The sequence below is a fragment of the Phoca vitulina genome, unplaced genomic scaffold (genome assembly GCF_004348235.1).
Source record: "Phoca vitulina isolate PV1807 unplaced genomic scaffold, GSC_HSeal_1.0 scaffold5, whole genome shotgun sequence".
Classification (NCBI taxonomy): Eukaryota; Metazoa; Chordata; class Mammalia; order Carnivora; family Phocidae; genus Phoca; species Phoca vitulina.
In genome coordinates this window covers 74,252,886-74,276,321 of record NW_022589708.1, presented here as the reverse complement: position 1 = coordinate 74,276,321, position 23,436 = coordinate 74,252,886, and the positions used below count along the sequence as shown (strand labels likewise).

General features: G+C 36.2%; 2 protein-coding genes across 2 annotated transcripts in view; one reads left to right on the top strand and one right to left on the bottom strand.

Annotated features, from left to right (window-relative positions):
* Positions 1 to 23,436, bottom strand: part of LOC116631258 (phospholipid-transporting ATPase IB-like) — a 179,908-nt gene that overhangs the window by 33,444 nt on the left and 123,028 nt on the right. The window contains 3 exon segments of the mRNA XM_032402448.1: positions 616 to 736; positions 6,239 to 6,313; positions 8,685 to 8,795. Of these exon segments, the coding sequence (XP_032258339.1) occupies positions 616 to 736; positions 6,239 to 6,313; positions 8,685 to 8,795 (307 nt within the window).
* Positions 19,843 to 21,719, top strand: LOC116631773 (ATP synthase subunit alpha, mitochondrial-like). Its single transcript, XM_032403313.1, has one exon. The coding sequence runs from the start codon at positions 19,897 to 19,899 to the stop codon at positions 21,556 to 21,558; it is 1,662 nt and encodes a 553-aa protein (XP_032259204.1). The 5' UTR covers positions 19,843 to 19,896; the 3' UTR covers positions 21,559 to 21,719.

Genomic DNA, 23,436 nt, shown 5'->3' with positions numbered 1-23,436 from the left:
TGTACTGTTGGTAGGAATGCAAATTGCTACACCCACTATGGAAAACAGTATGGAAGTTCCTCAAAAAGTTAAAAATATAATTATCATGTCATCTAGTATGGCACTACTGGGTATTTACCCAAAGAAAACAAAAACACTAGTTTGAAAAGATACTTGCAGGTGTCTATATTTTTTTAAAGCTTCACTAATGATTGAGATGCAATTAGGTTTACTTTTATGGCCTATAAAATGCCTTTAATTCCCCTGTTAAATCTCAACTCCATGATCCCAGGAAGAAATCATTCCAAAAGAATCACTTGTCTCATCTAAAAAGACGAAGAAAAGTATTTTCCAGGACTGCCCCATTGCACAACATGCCTCCTGAAGCTGCTCAATGCACAATTTGTGGGACCATACATGGTGCCTTGCTTCTTTTTCTTTAAGGCTTCTCTTCCCCACATATTATTATTTAAACCTCAATTTCTTGGATAACCTAAACTACAAGGTAAATGATTGCACAGGGCTGCATCCCTTGGTTTGTAAATTATTTTTTTAAGCATCAGAAAAGGAAAAGACCAAAGGTAACTTTCGTGTTAAGTTGAGCTGAAAGGCCTGCAATAAATCTTCTGTTTTCCTTTGTGTTAAAAGTATTCCCTGCCTGAGAAATCCTGTAGAGCTGTGGATATGTAAGCAGGCTCTTCTGACTGCAACACTGTTCAAAGATCCCCAGAGTAAAAGGTGGTAATGAAGTGAAAATCTACATAGAAAACAAGGATTTAGTAAAAAGAACTTTTAGTCTGTAATGGAGTTAATATTGTAACAATGTCAATTTCCTGACTTTGATAATGTATTACAACTATTAAGATATCATTATGGGGGAAATTGGTTGAAGGGTACACAGAACTGTTTTTGCATCTTCTGGTAAGTCTTATACGCTATTTAAAAACAAAAATTATTTACAAAGATGATATTAATGAGTCACATAGATTCAAACATATTTAACAAATTTTTCTGATTGATTTGAAACTGTAAATGTTGCTTTATGAGCATAAAATGAATAAATTTCTTCTTCTGTTTAATGAGCATAAAAATAAATTGAATATCTAGATATTTAAATAATAGGCATGATACTGACCAATATATCTACCAATAATGATATCTGTATCCCTCATAAGAACCAGTTGGTTTTATAAGCTAGTTCACTTGCCAGGTCTTGGTAGGTAGTAGTTACTCAGTAAATAGTGTTGTGAACGTTCGATTAAAAAAAATACACAAAAATTCTTTATCTTGATAGTTATTATCAGAAACAAAGGGATGTTTCCTACTCATTTACTCTTCAAATATTTTACTAAGAATCATTATGCTAGCAACCATATTAAATGAAAAATACATGATCCTTTAAAAAGTTCTGGACCTTGTCAAGGAGGGAACCTTGTAATAGTAGGTATAATAATATGAGAAAAAAAAATGGTGAAGTAAGGGAGAAGTTAAAAAAGGAGAAAGAAGGGGAAAGGAGGAGAGGGGAGAGAAAACGAGGAAAATAGCAGGAAGATAGAAGTGACATATTTCTGCTCCATATTGTTTCTGTTTCTATGGCAGTTTAACCAGGGATTCTTCACAAAGAGCAGCAAGATGGTACAAGCTTCAATGAGCAAGCATTTTTCACATCTTTGGGCTTCTTGTATCTGCTGTTGTCTCATTGGCTAAATCAATCACATGACCAAACTCAGAGTCAGTGTGAGTGGGTACACCAAAAGATGTGGATACAGAAGGGCATGGACAAATTTGGGGACCTTTATTATAACAATCTAACACAACATATGACCTATGTATATTTTCTAGAATTTTATACAGAATGTTGACAGCAACTAAAGCAAGCATTATTCTTTGTCAATCATCCTTTTTTTTTTGGTCTTATTACACTGGCTAGGACCTACGGATGATGTTGAATAGAAGTGGTAAGAACATACATTCTTCTCCTGTTCTTCATCTTAAGGGAACAGGCTTTGCCATTAGGTATGATGTTAGCTGTAGGTTTTTCATAGAAGCACTTAGTGCTCATCAGAAACAAATGGCTGGTGCTGGTGTAGATTGGTGTCCCAGGGCTCGTGGAGGTGATAGGTTGGCTAGGACACCCAGGCCCTGTTCATTCAACAGAGTTTAAGTCTCTGAATGTAAGAGTTGATTTACTTAACTTGCCATTTAATTATATCAATATCTGCTTCATTTCTAATTAGTTTCTAATAAGCTATGTTATTCTTACATAGGATTCTGTGTTATTAATAAGTTAACACTTTATAATTAAGAAATATTCATCTTCATCACTAGCCATATTTATTTTTCTGAAGGCTATTATTTCTGTTATTAATATAGCCACTTTGGCTTTTTTTTTTTTAATTATTGTTTACAAGGTAAATCTTTTCCCATCCTTTTCCTTTTTACCTATCTGTGCCTTTATATTTGAAGTAGGTTTTGATTTTGTTAATCCAATATGACAATATCTGCCTTTTAATTAGAATATTTAGACCACTTGCATTTCAGTGTAATTATAAATGTGGTTGGATTTAAATCTCCCATCTTCCTATTTTTTTCTATTTGTTGCATTTAGTCTTCCTCTCTACCTTATTTACTGACTTCTTTTGAAGTAATTGAAATATTAAGATTTTTATCTCCATTATTGGTTCATTAGCCATAACTTTTGGGGGTTTTAGTTGTTCTTTAAGGTTTACAGTATATATATGCAATGTATCACAAAATTCAGATAATAGTACACTCTCAAATCCCTCCTCCCATTCTTTGTGCTATAGTTATCAGACATTTTTATTCTAAATTAATGACAAATCCCAGAATACATTATTAATTTTGCTTTAACAGTTATCTGTCATCATGATTGAAAATGAGGGGAAAAGGGTAAGTCTTTTATTAATTCCGACATAATTAACATTTCTGTTCCTCTTTATTTCTTTGGATAGATCCACATTTCATCCTGGTATACTTTTTCTTTTGTTTGAAGAGCTTCCTTTAACATTTCAAGTATTATAGGTCTTCTGGTGATAAATTTTCTATTTTCTTGGTTTATTTTCAAAAGACATTTTTGCTGCATATAGAATTTTGGGTTAATGGATTTTTTTTTCTTTCTTTAAGATCTTTAAAGATATTCCATTGTCTTCTGCCCTGCATGGTTTTCAATAAGAAATCTGCTTTTACTCCTACATTTATTTTCTATACATAATATTTATCTGGTTGATTTAAAGATTATTCTCTTGGTCACTGATTTTCAACAATTAGGTTAAGAAGAACATTTGTGTGTTTTTCTGATTTTTCTCTCTGTGTGTCTATAATTGCTATGTCTTCATATTTACTGATCCTATTTCTGAAGTTTCTAATTTGCTCTTAATCCCATCCAGAAAAATGTCCATTTTCTATTTGTATTTTTCATCATAAGGTTCTATTTGGTTCTTTTCTATATCTTCTGTTGTTCTCCTCATTACATTCATTTCTTCCTTTATATTCTTGCACATGTTTATAAGATTTAAATACCTGTTTTAAGTTCTTATCTACTCTTTCTAACAACTTTATAATTTTTATATCTGCTCTCATTGACTTATTTTTCACATTATGGATCTTATTTTCCTATTTCTTTGCATGACTGATATCTTTTATTGGATGCACAACTATGAATTTTGTGTTCTTGAGCATTTAATTTTGTTTATTTTTTTCAATTCATTATTTTTAGTTTATTTGTATATATTAGATATTTTCTGTGGCTTTGGAGCCCCCTTAGCCTCTATTTCTTTCTTTTTTTCTTTTTTAAGTTTATTTATTTTTATTTTTTATTATGTTCAATTAGCCAACATATAGTACATCATTAGTTTTTGATGTAGTGTTCAACGATTCATTAGTTGCATATAACACCCACTGCTCATCACCACATGTGCCCTCCTTAATACCCATCACCCGGTTACCCCATCCCCCCACTCTCCTCCCTTCTGTAACCCTCAGTTTGGTTCCCAGAGTCCAGAGTCTCTCATGGTTTTTCTCTCTCTCTGATTTCTTCCCATTCAGTTTTCCCTCCCTTCCCCTGTGGTCCTCCATGCTATTCCTTATGTTCCACATACGAGTGGAACCATATGATAATTGTCTTTCTCTGTTTGACTTATTTCACTTAGCATAATCCCCTCCAGCTCTATCCATGTCAATGCAAATGGTGGGTTTTCATCCTTTCTGATGGCTGAGTAATATTCCATTGTATATATGAACCACATCTTCTTTATCCATCATCTGTTGAAGGACATCTCGGCTCTTTAAATATTGTTTGCCTGTGTCTGATTTGCAGGTAAGTGACTTGCAAATTAGTTTGATGGTTTTTTTAAGGTTGCTTTTAAGTTTTGTTATGATGGGCCCAGAATAGTGTTTATTATAGGTCTAATTTATCCTTATTTTTAAAAGTGTAACTTGATTAAGTTTTCCCAATATCATGTGTAACTAGTTATTCCTAGCCCTGAATTAACTCCAAGAATTCATCCTACTGCTTTCTGGTAGTTCTTTCCCTAGCTTTAAGTAGATTTTTCTCATGCATACACAGACCAGAACCAAAGACTCAAGGGGGCTCTCTACAGATCTTCAGTCATTCTTTCTGTCTCTCTCTCAGTACAGTTCCCTCTTTGATATTCTAGCTACCTGGGCCCACTGAGCTCCAACCTCTGTGTCTTCAACTCATTAAGACACCTGGGCCTTCTTTTGGGTCCATTGTCCTGCACTGTGGCTTGGAAATAGTCCTTCTCTCAATGATCACAGCCATGAGCAGCCTTTTGTTTAATGTTTGAAAACCATTGTTTTATATATTTTGGCTGACACTGTAGGTTATTTCTGGTAGGAGGGTAATTCCTATAGCAGTTAGTCATGCATGGGCAGAAGCAGAAATAATATAGGACCTCCAGAAACAGTATGACTACCTTTTTAAATGTAGTTATTAAATAAGCAATCTAACTCTCTTATGGCCAGTAACTATTTGATGTCCTAGGCTTCATCTTTCTCCCATCTGTAAAATATATATGTAATGAGATAAGATTTAATAAGTCAATGGATATTAATAAGTCATCATATATTATCCTAAAATGTCCACAATTTTAAGTTTCCCAATTAAAGCCATCATTTATATATATAAAAAAGCCAGTCTCTGTGCTTTCCTTTATTTAAAAAAAAAAAAAAAAGATTCCATTGACCAATATCTGTGGCCTGTGCATTCATAGTGAATTTTCTCACACAAAGATTCTGCCAGCCCAGTCTGTAATGAAACTTAAAAAAATAAAATTGAGTATTGTCATCTGTGACCAAAAGCCTGGTAGAGACAAATATGTGTATGACCTCAGGTTCACTGGTATAGTGCTCTAGTCAAATATGTCTAGAATTGACATGTACACAACTAACTATTCATAGCACTAGACATTTTTGTATTATTAGACACTCAATGACTTTTGTCTGTGCTGTTTCAGAATTCAAGCTCCCAGAAGATAGAATGTTAGGGATTGAGGCACAGAGTATCCAGATTCTAATATGTTATGATAATGCAGTACAAAAGAAAGGTCATGATATACTCACTGGGAGCCTAATTTTTATGCTAGGTTTCCCTGACCTCTAATCTTTAAACTGGAATAATAAACAAGAAAAATAAAACAAAAATTTAAAGGTGAATTAAAAGACCATTTTAACCATACCGTTTATTTCTAGTTTCTTAATTTAAAATGAGTTAAGTAATGGTATGGGATTGTTAGTTTCAGAAGATTCCATATCAAAATTCATCATTTCCTACAAACACAGGGTTAAAATATTTACAAAAGGACAAATTTTCTACCAGGAGGTTTAAAAGGCTGGGGAACTACACTATAAAAACAGACCCACACACACAGATATAAATAAATATTAATTAAATGTATTGTATGTATTAAATAGAATGGAAAGAAATAAAGTTCGATAATAATTACTTGGCTTAAAAGCCTAAAAACATTGTACAGGCATATAGTAAAGAGGTTTTGGATGTATTATCAAAATGCATTGCATAGAAATTTAATGTAGTTGCTATAGAATGATCTCCTATGATTGAAACCATGTGTGGAGAGTATGGGCTTCTGCAAGATGTGTTGCAGCAACAAAGGCTCTAAAGATGTATTTGTGCTGCCTGCTATGTGCAGATGATTGACTTAGATACAGTTCCCAGACATAAACAGCATGCTATCAGATAGAGATGGAGAATGCTTACCACATTGTACAAGCTTATGCACCAATGCTCAAATATAATCTGCCCAGAAAATCCATTAACAAAGGCAAACCAAAGCTGAAAGAGAAGAAAGTTCAAGAAGTTTTATATTGACCTAAGTGTTTCCATTCACTGAAGTACTTTATCATTCTTTTTTTTTCCATGTCATCAAATGGGATTTTACCAAAATGTAAATAAAATCAAACTTGAGTATTTGAGCCTAACAGAAAGCCAGTCCATTTATTTTAGAATTTTTATTTCATTCTTTGTTACTGTACTTTCTCTATCAAAAAATAATTTCAATGAAATATTTAGATCTCATTGTCCAATAATGCATTGCTTCAGTAAAGAATGATATTGAGTTGTAAAAGTTCAGAATGATTTTGTCTGTGGCTTCAGCAAATTGTAGCATCTGCAACTAATAACATTTGTAACTGGCCCAGCCAAAGAAAGGAGAACTCCTAATTCAAAAAGATCTATGCCCCTCTATGTTTATTGCAGCATTATTTACAAAAGCAATAAATGTGGAAGCAACCTAGGTGTTCATCAATAGAAGAATGGATAAAGAAGAGGCTATATACACTCACATATATATATATGTATATATCCAATGAAATATTGCTCAACCATAAAAAAAAGTATGAGATCCCACCATTTGCAACAGCATGGATGGATTTAGAGGATATCCCTCTTTGACATGAGTTTCTAAGTGTTACTTTTCTGTTACTTTTTGGAAGAGTTTGAGGAAGGTTGGTGTTAATTTTTCTTTGAATGATTGGTATAATTTTCCAGGGAGGTGTTTGATTACTGATCTCATCTCCTTACTATAGTCTGTTCATATTTTCTATTTCTTCATTATTTGCCCAGCTGATTTTTGACAAAGGTGGAAAATCAATTTAATGGAAGGATAACCTTTTCATCAAATAGTACTGAAGTAATCGGATCTCCATGGGCAAAATAACTAGACAATCTAAACCCTCCACTGTACACAAAAATTAACTGAAAATGAATCATGACATTAAGTGTAAAACACTTTTAGAAAACTACATAGAGGAAAATCTTTGGAATCTAGAGCTAGGCAAAGAGTTTTTTGATATAGAACAAAAAGCATGATCCATAAAAGGAAAATATATAAATCAGACCACATCAAAATTAAAAACTTTTGTACTCCGAAAGACTATTAAGATGACAAAACAACATGATACAGACTGGAAGAAAATATTTGCAAACTACTTACTTGCCAGAGGACTAACATCTAAAATATGTGAACTCTCAAAACTTAAGAGTGAAAAAACAATTCAATTAGAAAATGGACAAAAAAATATGAAGACACATTTCACTGAAGAAGATATGAAGATAGCAAATAAGTACATGAGAAGATGTTCAACATCATTAGCCCCTACGGAAATGCAATTTAAAACCACAATGACATATCACTACCCATCTATCAGAATGGCTAAAAAAATAGTGATAACATCAAGTGCTGGTAAAGATCCAGAGAAACAAGATAACAGATGCTTTGCTGGTGGGAACTGAAAATGGTAAAGTCACTCTGGAAAATAGTTGGGAGTTTCTTTTAAAACTAAACATGCACTTCCCATATGATCCAGCAATTGTACTCTTGGACATTTGTCCTAAATAAGTGAAAACTTGTGTTTGCACAAAACCTACACACAAATGCTCTTCAACAGGTGGATGATAAATGTTATGGTAAGGGAACAAATGATACAGGGAATAACTTGTATCAATCTCAAGGGAATTATACAGACTGAAAAAATCCGATCTGAAAAGGTTGTATACTACATGTTTCCACTTTTATAACATTCTTGAAAGAACAAACTTATTAGGATAGGGAACAGATTAGTCACTGTCAGGGGTTAGGGATGGATGTGGCTATAAAGGGATAGCATGAGGGGGATCCTTGTGGTGAGGGAACAGGTCTATATCATTGGGGGAGGGTTGGGGAGGGAAAGAGGCCTCTGCCTTGATTTCTATGGTGTTTACATCAATCTGCATGTGGATAAAAGTACACAGAATCACACACACAAGTGTGTGTAAAGCTGGTGAAATATGAAAAAACTCTGTTGGTTATATCCTGGTTTTGATATTGTCCTGGAGTTATTCAAGGTGTTCTTTAAGGAGAATTGGGTGAATGTTTCACAGGACCTCCTAAAAATATTTTTGTAACTTCCTGTGAATCTATAATTATTTCAAAATAAAATATTTCAAAATATATTTCCATAGCCAAATTAAAGGTTTAACAGGTATTTTTTAAGTCAGGATGGTGGTTAGAAGATTCAAATTTACTGAATAACTTAGAGTAAAAACCTAAAACAGAATTATGTAATGGTAATTTAAGTGATACAAATATGGAAAAAAAAAACCTAAACTTCCAAGACTGATGTCAAAGACCTAACTTTTCCATGAAAGAAAGTGTATCTTTTCTTACCTCAATAATGTATAACACTACATTTTTGTAGAAACAATACAATATGCATTTCGTCACTCGAAAATGATTCCAAGCTCCATGAACCAACAGAAGCTTCTCCAAGTAGCTAAACTAAAAGAAGGAAACAACAGTCATTTGCAAGTTCAAAGGGACCTACCAGTTAGTGACAAAACCCACAAAACATCATTTTCTCAGCATTTCACATTTCGGAGTTTCCACTCTAGAAAATGTAACACAGAAGGAAGCAGAGTGAAACCAATTTCGCAGACAACCTGACATGGCAGTTCTCTATAAAGAAATTTTTTTTAAAGCTTTATAAAATTCACCTCTTTTATCACTAAAACAAATCTTTTTAACATCATATTTTTTTGCCCAGTAAATGCTGCTTAGATTTTCACTTGGAACGTGAAAGGCTTTTAATCTGATACACATCTAAGACTTTAATCATAGTAATGGGACAGACTTATTTAATGAAAGCAACATCCTATTAGAAACTAGAACTCAGGCTAAATCACTCATCTTTTTTTTTTTTTTTAAATGTGTGATCAGGTATAAGTAACAAAGTCTTACAGGAATCAGTTCCCCACTTCGTATAATAAATAAAAAGTTAAAATTAAAAATGAAGGTTACATGCAGCCTCTGCAGTGTTGTGAGCCTCCTTACCCTCATCTACATACATACTTTCATAGCAGTTATTACCTTCTAACAAATGACAGGCACTACTGTATATTTTTGTTTCCTACAATGGAAGCTCTGTGAGAGTAGGTCTCATTGTTGACTTTACTGATGAATCCTAAACACCCAGAAACATGCCCAAAATATGGTATTCACTCAGTGAACATTTTTTTGAATGACTATACAGGAGAGTCATTCCACAAAATGAGTAATTCAGTAATTTAATGACTCCTGGAATTAAATACTCACTTCAAAGTGGCACCAGGTGGTACATATGAAAAATTTTAAACTTTCAAAAAAAGAGCACTTACGATTTTGGATCATGAGAGAGCAGGTTGGGGAAGAAGATGCTCAGTGAATTAAAGAAAGGTTTTTGTTCGTTTATATCCAGAACTTGATATTAAACTTGAGTCACTATAGAAAACATTCCTATTGCCTCAGTGTTTAGCTTTGCAATGGTTTAAAGTCAGAGTTTCATTTCTTGGGATGACTTAAAAATATTAAGAAATTTGGAGAGAAGGAAGTGAATAATGTACACTTTTCAGAGAATAAAATGTTCCAGGTTATGAGTAGAATGTTATACTGATATACTCTGAGAAGGGAAATTTCTTCATTACCCAGAAAGAGCAGAGTAAACGACATTTGTTTGACCACTGCTGCAGAATACATATGAAAGGCTGGAGGCAGATGGGGCAGAAATGGGAAAATTTCCACTTACAGTTCTGGGAATAAGATTCATTCTGCAAAAGTATAAGATGGCACACATCACTGGCAGAATACCTTCTCCCCCTCTGCAGTCAATGCTGCTCTTGGGTCGAAGTAAGAGGGAGGAAAAAAAAAAAAAAAACAGTGTGGCTTAAAGTATTATTGACATGAAATAGCCTTTTAATGGGGGCCTAAGCACGAATCAAATCAATCTCCTGCATTAGTGGCTGTCTTGGTGTGGCACTTTAGGGGTGGGTGGAAGGAAGAAGAGAAAACTTGGAAGGTCTGTTCCAAGACGGTGACACAGGAAGACTCTCAACTCACACCTCCTTCACAGACACACCAAATTTACACCTATTTACATAGGAATTCCTCCTGAGGGCTGACTGAATAGCTTCTGCACCACAAAATATTGATGGAGACACAGTAAGAAAAAGAATCCCCACCCCGACACTGCAAACTGCAGTGGGGAGCAACAGCAGTACTTAAGGACCATGAGTAGATTCATCTGCCCTGGGGTGCAGAAAAAAAGCCACAGTCTAAAAGGGTAACTAGAATTAAAAAAGTAAAAAAAAAATATGAAAGGAAAACTGTTCCAAGTAAAAGCAAACATACAATAAAGGTCATAGAGCAATCACTTGTAAACTATTATGAAGGTTAAAAGACAAAAGTAGTAAAATCAATTCTAAAAAATTAGTTAAGGGGATTCACAAAATAAAAAGATGTAAAATAAAATAAAACTTATACATAAATTATGAAGGGAGAAGAAAAAAATGAAGTACTTTTAAAATGAGTTCAAACTTAAGAGACCATCAACTTAATATAGTCTGCAATATACTTAGGATGTTATATAAAACCTCATAATAAACCAAAAACTTATAATAGATACACAGAAAATAAAGAGAAATAAAGACAAGCAAAACACTAAAGAAAATTACAACTCACAAGGAAAAAGAGTAAGAGAAGATGAAGGGAATAGAGAAGAACTACAAGAACAACCAGAAAACAATTAATAAAATGGCAATAAGTAAATATCTATCAATAATTACTTTAAATGTAAATAGTCTAAATGCTTGAAAAAAAGACATAAGGTGACAAAATGGATAAAACAAATAAGACTCATTTATATGCTGCCTGCAAGAGACTCACTTCAGACCTAAAGGCACATACAGACTGAAAGTGAAGGGATGGAAAAAGATATGCCATGAAAATGGAAGAAAAAAAAAAAAAAAAAAAAAAAAGCCAGGAGGCAATACTTATATCAGACTAAATAGACTCGAAATTAAAGACTGTAGCAAGTGACAAAGAGGGCACTACATAATGATAAAGGGATCAATAAACAAGAGGATATAATAATTGTAGTTATCTATGTACCCAACATAGGAGCACCTAAATAAAGCAAATATTAATAGACACAAAGGGAAAACTTGACAGCAATATGATAAATAGTAGGGGACTGTAACACCCCACTCATATCAATGAATAGATCACCCAGGTAGAAAATGAGTAAGGAAACAGTGTCTTTGAACAACACATTAGACCCGATGGACTTGACATATACAGAAAATACCATCCAAAAACAACAGAATACACATTCTTTTCAACTGCACATGGAACATTCTCCAGGATACATCATGTTAGGCCACAAAAGAAGCCTAAATAAATTTAAGAAGATTAAAATCATACCAAGCATCTTTTTTGACTACAACTGGTATGAATGAAGCTAGACATCAATTACAAGGAAAAAAAACAAACAAACAGAAAAAGCACAAACATGTGGAGGCTAAACAATATGGTACTAAACAGCCACTGGGTCAATGAAGAAATCAAATAAGAAATTAGAAAATACATGGAGGAGATAGTCCAAGATAACAGAGGAGTAGGAGATCTTAGTTTTGTCTGGTCCCAGGAATTCAGATAGATAGCTATCAAATCATTCTGAACACCTGTGAACTCAATCAGAGATATAAGAAAAGATTAGCTGAAACTCTACAAATAGAAAAGCTACCACATTCTGCAAGAATGACAAGACAGAAAAACTCACCTCAAAAATGAGAACAAGAAAAAAAAAAAAACAAGAGGCAGTACTGACTGCCAGGGACCTAATCAGTATGGATGTAAATAAGATATCAGAACTAGAGTTCAGAATAATGGTTACAAAGATACTAGCTGGGCTTGAAAAAAAAAGCATAGTAGACACTAGAGAATCCCTTTCTGGAGAAATAAAAGAACTAAAATCTAATCAAGTCAAAATCAAAAAAGCTATTAATGAGATGCAATAAAAAATGGAGGCTCTAACTGCTAGGATAAATGAGGCAGAAGAAAGAATTAGTGCTATAGAAGACAAAATGAAGAATAAAGAAGCTGAGAAAAAGAGATAAACAACTACTGGATCATGAGGGGAGAATTTGAGAGATAAATGATACCATAAAGAGAAACAATGTTAGAATAATTAGGATCCAAGAAGAAGAGGAAAGGAGGGGGCAGAAGGTATATTGGAGCAAATTATAGTGGAGAACTTCCTAATCTGGGAAAGGAAACAGCCATCAAAATCCAGGAGGCACAGAGAATCCCCTTCAAAATCAATAAAAATAGCTCAACACCTCGACATATAATAGTGAAAATTGCAAATCTCAGAGACAAAGAGAAAATCCTGAAAGCAGCTTGGGACAAGAGGTCCATAACCTACAAGGGTAGAAACATCAGACTGGCAGCAGACCTATCCACAGAGATCTGCCAGTCCAGAAAGGACTGGCATGATATATTCAGGGTACTAAATGAGAAAAATACACAGCCAAGAATACTTTATCCAGCAAGGATGTCATTCAAAATAGGAGAGATAAAAAGCTTCCAGGACAAACAGAAACTAAAAGAATTTGTGATCACTAAACCAACCCTGCAAGAAATATTAAAGGGGATCCTTTAAGCAAAGAGAGAGCCCAAAAGTAACATAGACCAGAAAGGAACAGAGACAATATACAGAAACAGTGACTTCACAGGTAATACAATGGCACCAAATTCATATCTCAATAATTACTCTGAATGTAAATGGATTAAATGCTCCAATCAAAAGGGAGAATCAGATTGGATAAAAAAAACAAAAAAAACCTAAAAACAATAACAAAAAAAGACCCATCCATATGCTGTCTACAAGACTCATTTTAGACCCAAAGACACCTCCAGATTGAAAGTGAGGGGGTGTAAAACCATTTATCATGCTAATGGACATCAAAAGAAATCTGAGGTAGCAATCCTTATAGCAGACAAATTAGATTTTAAACCAAAGATTATAATAAAAGATGAGGAAGGACACTATATCATAATTAAAGGGTCTATACAACAAGAAGATATAACAACTGCAAATGTTTATGCCCCCAACATGGGAGCAGGCAATTATATAAACTAATCAATAACAAAATGAAAGAAACACATTAATAATAATAAAATAATAGTAAGGGACTTCAACACCCCATTCACTGCAATGGACAGATCATCTAAGCATTAGATCAACAAGGAAACAAGGGCTTTGAATGACACACTGGACCAGATGGAATTCACAGATATATTCAGAGCATTCCATCCTAAAGCAACAGAATACACATTCTTCTCAAGTGCACATGGAACATTCTCCAGAATAGATCACATACTGGGCCACAAATCAGGTCTCAACTGGTACAAAAAGATTGGGATCATTCCCTACATATTTTCAGACCACAATGCTTTGAAACTTGAACTCAATCACAAGAGGAAATTTAGAAAGAACTCAAATACGTGGAGGCTAAACAATATCCTACTAAAGAATGAATGGGTTAACCAGGACATTAAAGAAGAATTTAGGGCGCCTGTGTGGCTCAGTTGGTTAAGCGACTGCCTTCGGCTCAGGTCATGATCCTGGAGTCCCGGGATCGAGTCCCACATCAGGCTCCCTGCTCAGCAGGGAGTCTGCTTCTCCCTCTGACCCTCCTCCCTCTCATGCTCTCTGTCTCTCATTGTCTCTCTCGCAAATAAATAAAATCTTAAAAAAAAATTAAAAATTTTAAAAAAAATTAAAAAAAAAATGAAGAATTTAGAAAATTTATGGAAACAAAGGAAAATGAAAACACAACTGTTCAAAACCATTGGACTGCAGCAAAGGCAGTCCTAAGAGGGAATTATATATGGGCCTTTCTCAAGAAACAAGAAACATCTCAAATACACAACCTAACCTTACACCTAAAGGAGCTAGAAAAAGAACAGCAAATAAAGCCTAAATCCAGTGGGAGAAGAGAAATAATAGAAGAAGACATATTGGAGCAGATTATCAGAAGATAATTAGATAGATCGATAGATAGCAATCAATTAGAAGATAATCAGATAATCAGAAGATTAGAGCAGAAATCAATGAAATAAACCAAAAGAACAGTAGAACAGATCAACAAAACTAGGAGCTGGTTCTTTGAAAGATTTAATAAGATTGATAAACCCCTGGCCAGGCTTATCCAAAAGAAAAGAGAAAGGACACAAATAAATAAAATCATGAATAAAAGAGGAGAGATCACAACCAACACCAAAGAAATACAAATAATTATAAGAACATATTATGAGCAACTATATGCCAACAAATTAGGCAATCTGGAAGAAATGGATGCATTCCTAGAAACATATAAACCACCAAAACTGAAACAGGAAAAAATAGAAAACCTGAACAGAACCATAACCAGCAAGGAAATTGAAACTAATCAAAAATCTCCCAATAAACAAGAGTCCAGGGCCAGATGGCTTGCCAGGGGAATTCTACCAAACATTTAAAGAAGAATTAATACCTATTCTTCTGAAGCTCTTTCAAAAAATAGAAATGGAAGGAAAACTTCCAAACTCTATGAGGCCAACATTACCTTGATCCCAAAACCAAAGACCCCACCATAAAGGAGAACTACACACCAATATCCCTGATGAACATGGATGCAAAAATTCTCACCAAGATACTAGCCAATAGGATCCAACAGTACATTAAAAGGATTATTCACCATGACCAAATGGGATTTATTCCTGGGCTGCAAGGATGGTTCAGTATCGGCAAATCAATCAATGTGATGCACTACATTAATAAAAGAAAGGACAAGAACCATATGATCCTCTCAGTAGAGATAAAGCATTTGACAAAGTACAGCATCCTTTCTTGATTAAAACTCTTCACAGTATAGGGATAGAGGGAACATACCTCAATATCACAAAAGCCATATACAAAAAGCCCACAGTGAATATCATTCTCAATGGGGAAAAACTGAGCTTTTCCCCTAAGGTCAGGAACACAACTGTTGTTCAACATAGTATTAGAAATCTTAGCCTCAGCAATCAGACAATGAAAAGAAATAAAAGACATCCAAATCGGCAAAGAAGTCAAACTCTCATTCTTCACAGATGATATGATACTCTATGTGGAAAAGATTCCACCCCAAACTTGCTAGAACTCATATAGGAATTCAGCAAAGTGGCAGGATATAAAATCAATGCACAGAAATCAGTTGCATTTTTATACACTAACAACGAAACAGAAGAAAGAGAAATTAAGGAGTCGATCCCATTTACAATTGCACCAAAAACCATAAGATACCTAGCAATAAACCTAACCAAAGAGGCAAAGGAAACTATAGAACTATAGAACACTCATGAAAGAAATTGAGGAAGACACAAAGAAGTGGAAAAAGTTCCATACTCATGGATTGGAAAAATTAATATTGTTAAAATGTCCATACTACCCCAAGTAATCTATAAGCTCAATGCAATCCCTGTCAAAATATCAATATTTTTCATAGAAAGAGAATAATCCTAAAATTAGTATGGAACCACGAAAGATCCCAAGTAGCCAAAGCAATCTTGAGAAAGAAGAAAAATGCCAGAGGTATCACAATCCCAGATTTCAAGATATACTACAAAGCTATAATAATCAAAACAGTGGGTACTGGCACAAAAACAGACACATAGATCAATGGAACAGAATAGAGAGCTGTCAAAATATCAACTTTTTTCACAGAACTGAAACAAATAATCCTAAAATTTGTATGGAACCAGAAAAGACCCCTAATAGCCAAAGGAATGTCAAAAAAGAAAAGCAAAGGGGTACCTGAGTGGCTCAGCCAGTTAAGCGTCTGCCTTCGGCTCAGGTCATGATTCCAGGGTCCTGGGATCGAGTCCCGCATTGGGCTCCCTGATCAGTGGGGAGCCTGCTTCTCCCTCTCTCTCTGTCTCTCATGAATAAATAAAAAAAAGAAAAGTAAAGCTGGTGGCATCACAATTCCAGACTTCAAGCTCTATTACAAAGCTGTCATCATCAAGACAGTATGGTACTGGCACAAAAACAGACACATAGATCAATGGAACAGAATAGAGACACTCAGAAATGGACCCTCAACTCTATGGTCAACTAATCTTCCACAAAGCAGGAAAGAATGTCCAATGGAAAAAAGACAGTCTCTTCAACAAATGGTATTGGGAAAATTGGACAGCCACATGCAGAAGAATGAAACTGGACCGTTTCCTTACACCACAGACAAAAATAGACTCAAAACAGATGAAAGATCTAAATGTGAGACAGGAATCCATCAAAATCCTTGAGGAGAACACAGGGAGCAACCTCTCTGACCTCAGCTGCAGCAACTTCTTTTTAGACACATCTCCAAAGGCAAGGGAAGCAAGGGCAAAAATGAACTATTGGGAATCCATTAAATAAAAAGCTTCTGCACAGCAAAGGAAACAATCAACAAAACCAAAAGACAACTGACAGAATGGGAGAAGGTATTTGCAAATGACATATCAGATAAAGGGCTAGTATCCACAATCTATAAAGAACTTATCAAACTCAACACCCAAAGAACAACTAATCCAATCAAGAAATGGGCAGAAGACATGAACAGACATTTCTCCAAAGAAGACACACAAATGACCAACAAACACATGAAAAAATGCTCAACATCACTTGGCATCAGGGAAATACAAATCAAAACCTCAATGAGATACCACCTCACACCAGGCAGAATGGCTAAAATTAACAAGTCAGGAAACAACAGATGTTGGCGAGGATGCAGAGAAGGGGGAACCCTCCTACACTGTTGGTGGGAATGCAAGCTGGTGCAGCCTCTCTGGAAAACAGTATGGAGGTTCCTCAAAAAAGTTAAAAATAGAGCTACCCTATGACCCAGCAATTGTACTACTGGGTATTTACCCCAAAGATACAAATGTAGTGATCCAAAGGGGCACATGCACCCCAATGTTTATAGCAGCAATGTCCACAATAGCCAAACTATGGAAAGAGCCTAGATGTCCATCAACAGATGAATGGATAAAGAAGATGTGGTGTGTGTGTGTGTATATATATATATATATATATATATATATATATAATGGAATATTATGCAGCCATCAAAAAATGAAATCTTGCCATTTGCAATGATGTGGATGAACCTAAAGGGTATTATGCTAAGGGAAATAAGTCAATCAGAGAAAGACAATTTTAATATGATCTTACTGATATGCGGAATTTAAGAAACAAGGCAGAGGATTATAGGGGAAGAGAGAAAAAAATGAAACAAGACAAAACCAGAGATGGACACAAACCATAAGAGACTCTTAATCTCAGGAAACAAACTGAGGGTTGCTGGAGGGGGTGGGGGTGGGAGGATGGGGTGGCTGGGTGATGGACATTGGGGAGGGTATGTGCTATGGTTAGCACTGTGAATTGTGTAAGACTGTTGAATCACAGACCTGTATCTCTGAAACAAATAATACATTATATGTTAAAAAAAAAAAAAAGCAGCTAACAGGAAGGGAAAAATGAAGGGGGGAAATCGGAGGGGGAGACGAACCATGAGAGACTATGGACTCTGAGAAACAAACTGAGGGTTCTAGAGGGGAGGGGGGTGGGGGGATGGGTTAGCCTGGTGATGGGTATTAAGGAGGGTATGTACTGAATGGAGCACTGGGTGTTATACGCAAACAATGAATCATGGAACACTACATCAAAAACTAATGATGTAATGTATGGTGATTAACATAACATAATTAAAAAAAAAAGACTGATGAATCACAGACCTGTACCCCTGAAACAAATAATACATTGTATGTTAATAATAATTAAAAAAAAAAGAATAGAGAGCTGAGAAATATCCCACACTTATATGGCCAATTAATCTACAGCAAAGGAGGCAAGAATATACAATGGGGAAAAAGCCAGTCTCTTCAAAAAAGATGTTGGGAAAATTGGAAAGCCACTTGCAAAAGAATGAAACTGAGCTACTTTCTTACATAATACAGAAAAGTAAACTCAAAATGAATTAATGACCTAAATGTGAGACCTGAATCCCAGGGCACTTGTGATGAGCACTGGGTGTTGTAGGTGATGAATCACTAAATTCTACACCTGAAACTAATATTACACTGTATGTTAACTAACTGTATTTAAAAAAAATTTTTTTTAAGATTTTATTATTTATTTGAGAGAGAGAGGGATAGAGCACAAGCAGGGGGAGCAGCAGAGAGAGAGGGAGAAGCAGGCTCCCCGCCGAGCAGGGAGCCCGATGCGGGGCTCGATCCTAGGACCCTGGGATCATGACCTGAGCCAAAGGCAGACGCTTAACCGACTGAGCCACCCAGGTGCCCCAACTAACTGTATTTAAATAAAAACTTGAAAAAAAAAGCAATCCCCTGGACATTGACCTTAGCAACACTTTTCTATATATATGTCCTCAGGCAAGGAAAACAAAAGCAAAAAAAAATATGGGGACAACATCAAAACAAAAATCTTTTACACAGCTAAGGAAACCATCAACAAAATGAAAAGGCAACCTACTGAGTGGAAGAAGACGTTTGAAAATTACACATTTGATGGGGCAACTGGGTGGCTCAGTCGTTGGGCGTCTGCCTCCGGCTCAGGTCATGATCTCAGGGTCCTGGGATCGAGTCCCGCATCGGGACTCCTGCTTCTCCCTCTCCCACTCCCCCTGCTTGTGTTCCCTCTCTTGCTGTCTCTCTCTGTCAAATAAATAAAATCTTTAAAAAAAAATTATATATTTGATAAGGAATAATATTAAAAATATATAATGAAGCTAGTCAATTGAGCACCCCAAAACTGTAAATAACCCAATTTAAAAAGGCAGAGGTTTGGGGGAGGTGGGTTTAATAGGTGATGGGGATTAGGGAGTGCACTTGTGATGAACATTGGGTATTGTATGGAAGTGTTGAATCACTACGTTGTACACCTGAGACTAATACTACACTGTATGTTAACTAACCGGAATTCATATAAAAACTTTAAAAAATGGGGAGAGGACATGAATATTTTTCCAAAGAAGATACACAGATGGCAAACACGTGAAAATATTCTCAACATCACCAATCACCTAATTTGCACCAAACATCACCGAATTTGCAGGGAAATGCTAATCAAAACCAAAATGAAGTATCACCTCACACCTGTCAGAATGGCTAGAATCAAAAAGACAAGAAATACCAGGTGTTGGTGAGGCTGTGGGGAAAAAGGAACCCTCGTGCTTTTTGGTGGGAATACAAACTGGTACAGCCACTGAGGAAAATAGTATTCAGGTTCCTCGAAATATTAAAAATACCAAATAATCTTGTAATTCCACTACTGTGTATTTACCCAAAGAAAACAAAAACACTAACTTGAAAAGGTATTATTGCACCTTTATGTTTACTGAAGCATTACTGACAATAGCCAAGATATGGAAGCAACCTCAGTGTCCATCAATAGATGAATGGATAAAGAAGATATGGTGTGGGTCCCAGTCAGTCCAGAGACTGCGGCTGCAGAGAAACCACCCAAGGAGAACCTGCAAAGATGCTGTCCGTGCACGTCGCAGCGGCTGTGGCCCGCACCCTCCCTCGGCGGGCCAGGCTGGTCTCCAAAAATGCTTTGGGATCCTCCTTCATTGCTGCAAGGAACCTCCATGCCTCTAACACTCGTCTTCAGAAGATTGGTACTGCCGAAGTGTCCTCTATCCTTGAAGAGCGTATTCTTGGAGCTGATACCTCTGTTGACCTTGAAGAGACTGGGCGTGTCCTAAGCATTGGTGATGGTATTGCCCGTGTACATGGGCTGAGAAATGTTCAGGCAGAAGAAATGGTAGAGTTTTCTTCAGGTTTAAAGGGTATGTCTTTGAACTTGGAACCTGACAATGTTGGTGTTGTCGTGTTTGGAAATGATAAACTAATTAAGGAAGGAGATATTGTGAAGAGAACAGGAGCCATTGTGGATGTTCCAGTTGGCGAGGAGCTATTGGGCCGTGTTGTAGATGCCCTTGGTAATGCCATTGATGGAAAGGGTCCAATTGGTTCCAAGATCCGTAGGCGAGTTGGCCTGAAAGCCCCTGGGATCATTCCTCGAATCTCTGTGCATGAACCAATGCAGACTGGTATTAAGGCTGTGGATAGCTTGGTGCCAATTGGTCGTGGTCAGCGTGAGCTGATTATTGGTGACCGACAGACTGGCAAAACATCAATTGCTATTGACACAATCATTAACCAGAAACGTTTCAATGATGGAACTGATGAAAAGAAGAAGCTATACTGTATCTACGTTGCTATTGGTCAGAAGAGATCCACTGTTGCCCAGTTGGTGAAGAGACTTACAGATGCAGATGCCATGAAGTACACCATTGTGGTTTCAGCTACTGCTTCTGATGCTGCTCCCCTTCAGTACCTGGCTCCTTACTCTGGCTGTTCTATGGGAGAATATTTTAGAGATAATGGCAAACATGCTTTGATCATCTACGATGACTTATCCAAACAGGCTGTTGCTTATCGTCAGATGTCTCTGCTGCTCCGCCGGCCCCCTGGTCGTGAGGCCTATCCTGGTGATGTGTTCTACCTACACTCCCATCTGCTAGAGAGAGCAGCCAAAATGAACGATTCTTTTGGTGGTGGCTCCTTGACTGCTTTACCAGTCATGGAAACACAAGCTGGTGATGTGTCTGCTTACATTCCAACAAATGTCATTTCCATCACTGATGGACAGATCTTCTTGGAAACAGAATTGTTCTACAAAGATATCTGCCCTGCCATTAACGTTGGTTTGTCTGTGTCTCGTGTTGGATCTGCTGCCCAAACCAGGGCCATGAAGCAGGCGGCAGGGACCATGAAGCTGGAATTGGCTCAGTATCGCGAGGTTGCTGCTTTTGCCCAGTTCGGTTCTGACCTCGATGCTGCCACTCAGCAACTCTTGAGTCGTGGCATGCGACTGACTGAGCTGCTGAAGCAAGGACAGCATTCTCCCATGGCCATTGAAGAACAAGTGGCTGTTATTTATGCTGGTGTAAGAGGGTATCTTGATAAATTGGAGCCCAGCAAGATCACAAAGTTTGAGCATGCTTTCCTGGCTCATGTTATCAGCCAGCACCAGGCCCTGTTGGGCAATATAAGGACTGATGGAAAGATCTCAGAACAGTCAGATGCTAAGCTGAAAGAGATTGTAACAAACTTCTTGGCTGGATTTGAAGCTTAAACTCCTGTGGATTCACATGAAATACCAGTTATGGTTTTGTCGTCATTTAATCTAGTAATCAGTTCCATTTGTAAAAGGATTACTCTCATATTCCAGATGTACAGAAATTACCTTAAAAATAAAGGTTCCATATTGGTTGGTGGTTAAAAAAAAAAAAAAAAGAAGATATGGTGTGTGTGTGTGTGTGTGTGTGTGTGTGTGTGTGTGTAATGGAATATTAGCCATAAAAAAGAATGAAATCTTGCCTTTTATGACAATATGAATGGACCTAGTAGATATTGTGCTCAGTAAAATAAGTCCAACAGAAAAAGATTAATACCATTTGATTTCACTTATAATGTGGAATCTAAAAAAAACAAACAAAAAAGCCAGAAATGTTTCCCTGGATCCCCAGGACTCCTGATACTGGCCAGCTTGGTGTGTCTACAGTGTTTAGTAGTTCAAGGCTTATGTCACATATAATTGCTGAGATCACTGGAAGTATGTATCCCCCAATAGCATGTAGCAGTTAAGGACAGGATTGGGTGACTTTAGTGTGGCCATTTGCTTATTTACAGACACAGGTGCTCTGATCATGGTTTACTGACACTCTCCCCCCCAACACAAATATTCTAGCACAGAGGAGCCTTAGTTTTCCCTGCTATAAAACCAGAACACTTAATCTGTAAGTAAGAAGAAGGGTCTCAGAATGGATCTGATTCAAACACTGGGGTAATATGCTTTTCATCTATGCTGTAAAATCCTAGGAATCCATTTTGTTACCACTCCAGTTTCAGGCATCTGTTTACCTGTGGACAGGGTACTAAATCATCTAGCCCCTCAGAGACAGCCACCATAAGAATAGCCCCAGCAGGGATGACCTACTCAGTGTATGGGATTATTCCCAAGGAATGTTCAAGAATTACAGGTGCCTCCTGAATTCAGCAAAATTGCAAAGTGTTACTGTTAGTTGCTCAACTGTGATAAAATACTAGATCCACTAAAAGCTAATCTTAAATTATTGATTAAAATATTCTTCAAAAGTCAAAATATTAATATGTAGAAGGAGGAGGTATTCTTGTTAAACAGCCTAGGATATTACATAAATATACAGAGGTTGTAAATCACAGACCACACACACTACTTAAATGCCTTCCAATAAATGGTACAGCTACTGTGGAAGGCAGTTTGGCAGTTTCTTACAAAACTAGACATACTTTTATACTTTTACTATATGATCTAGCAATTATATTCCTGGGTATAAATCCAAAGGAGTTGAAAACTTATGTCCACACAAAAAAACCTACACATGGATATTTGTAACAGCTTTATTAATAATTGCCCAAACTTGGAAATAAGATGTTTTTCAGTAGATGAATGGATAAAGTATTGTACATCCAGAAAGTGGAATGTTATTCATCACTAAATAGAAATGAGCTATCAAGCCATAAAAGACGTGGACGACACTTCAATGCATATTACTAAGTGAAAGAAGCCATACTGTATGAATATGACATTCTGGAAAAGACAAAACCATGGAGATAGTACAAAAATCAGTGGTTGCCAAGGGTTCGTGCATGGAGGGAATGATGAATAGGCAGAGTGCAGAGGATTTTTAAGGCAGTAAAACTACTCTGTATGATACTGTGATGGTGGATACTCGTCATTATACATTTCTCCAAACCCATAGAATATACAACACCAAGAGTGAGCCCTAATGTAAACTGTGGACTTTGGGTAATGATAATGATGTGTCAATGTAGGTTCATCAGTTATAACAAATATACTGCTCTGGTAGGGGATGTTGATGATGGGGGAGTTTGTGGGGGAAGGCAGGGAATATACGGCAACTCTATATTTTCTGCTCAATTTTGTTGTGAAGCTATAATTGCTCTAAAA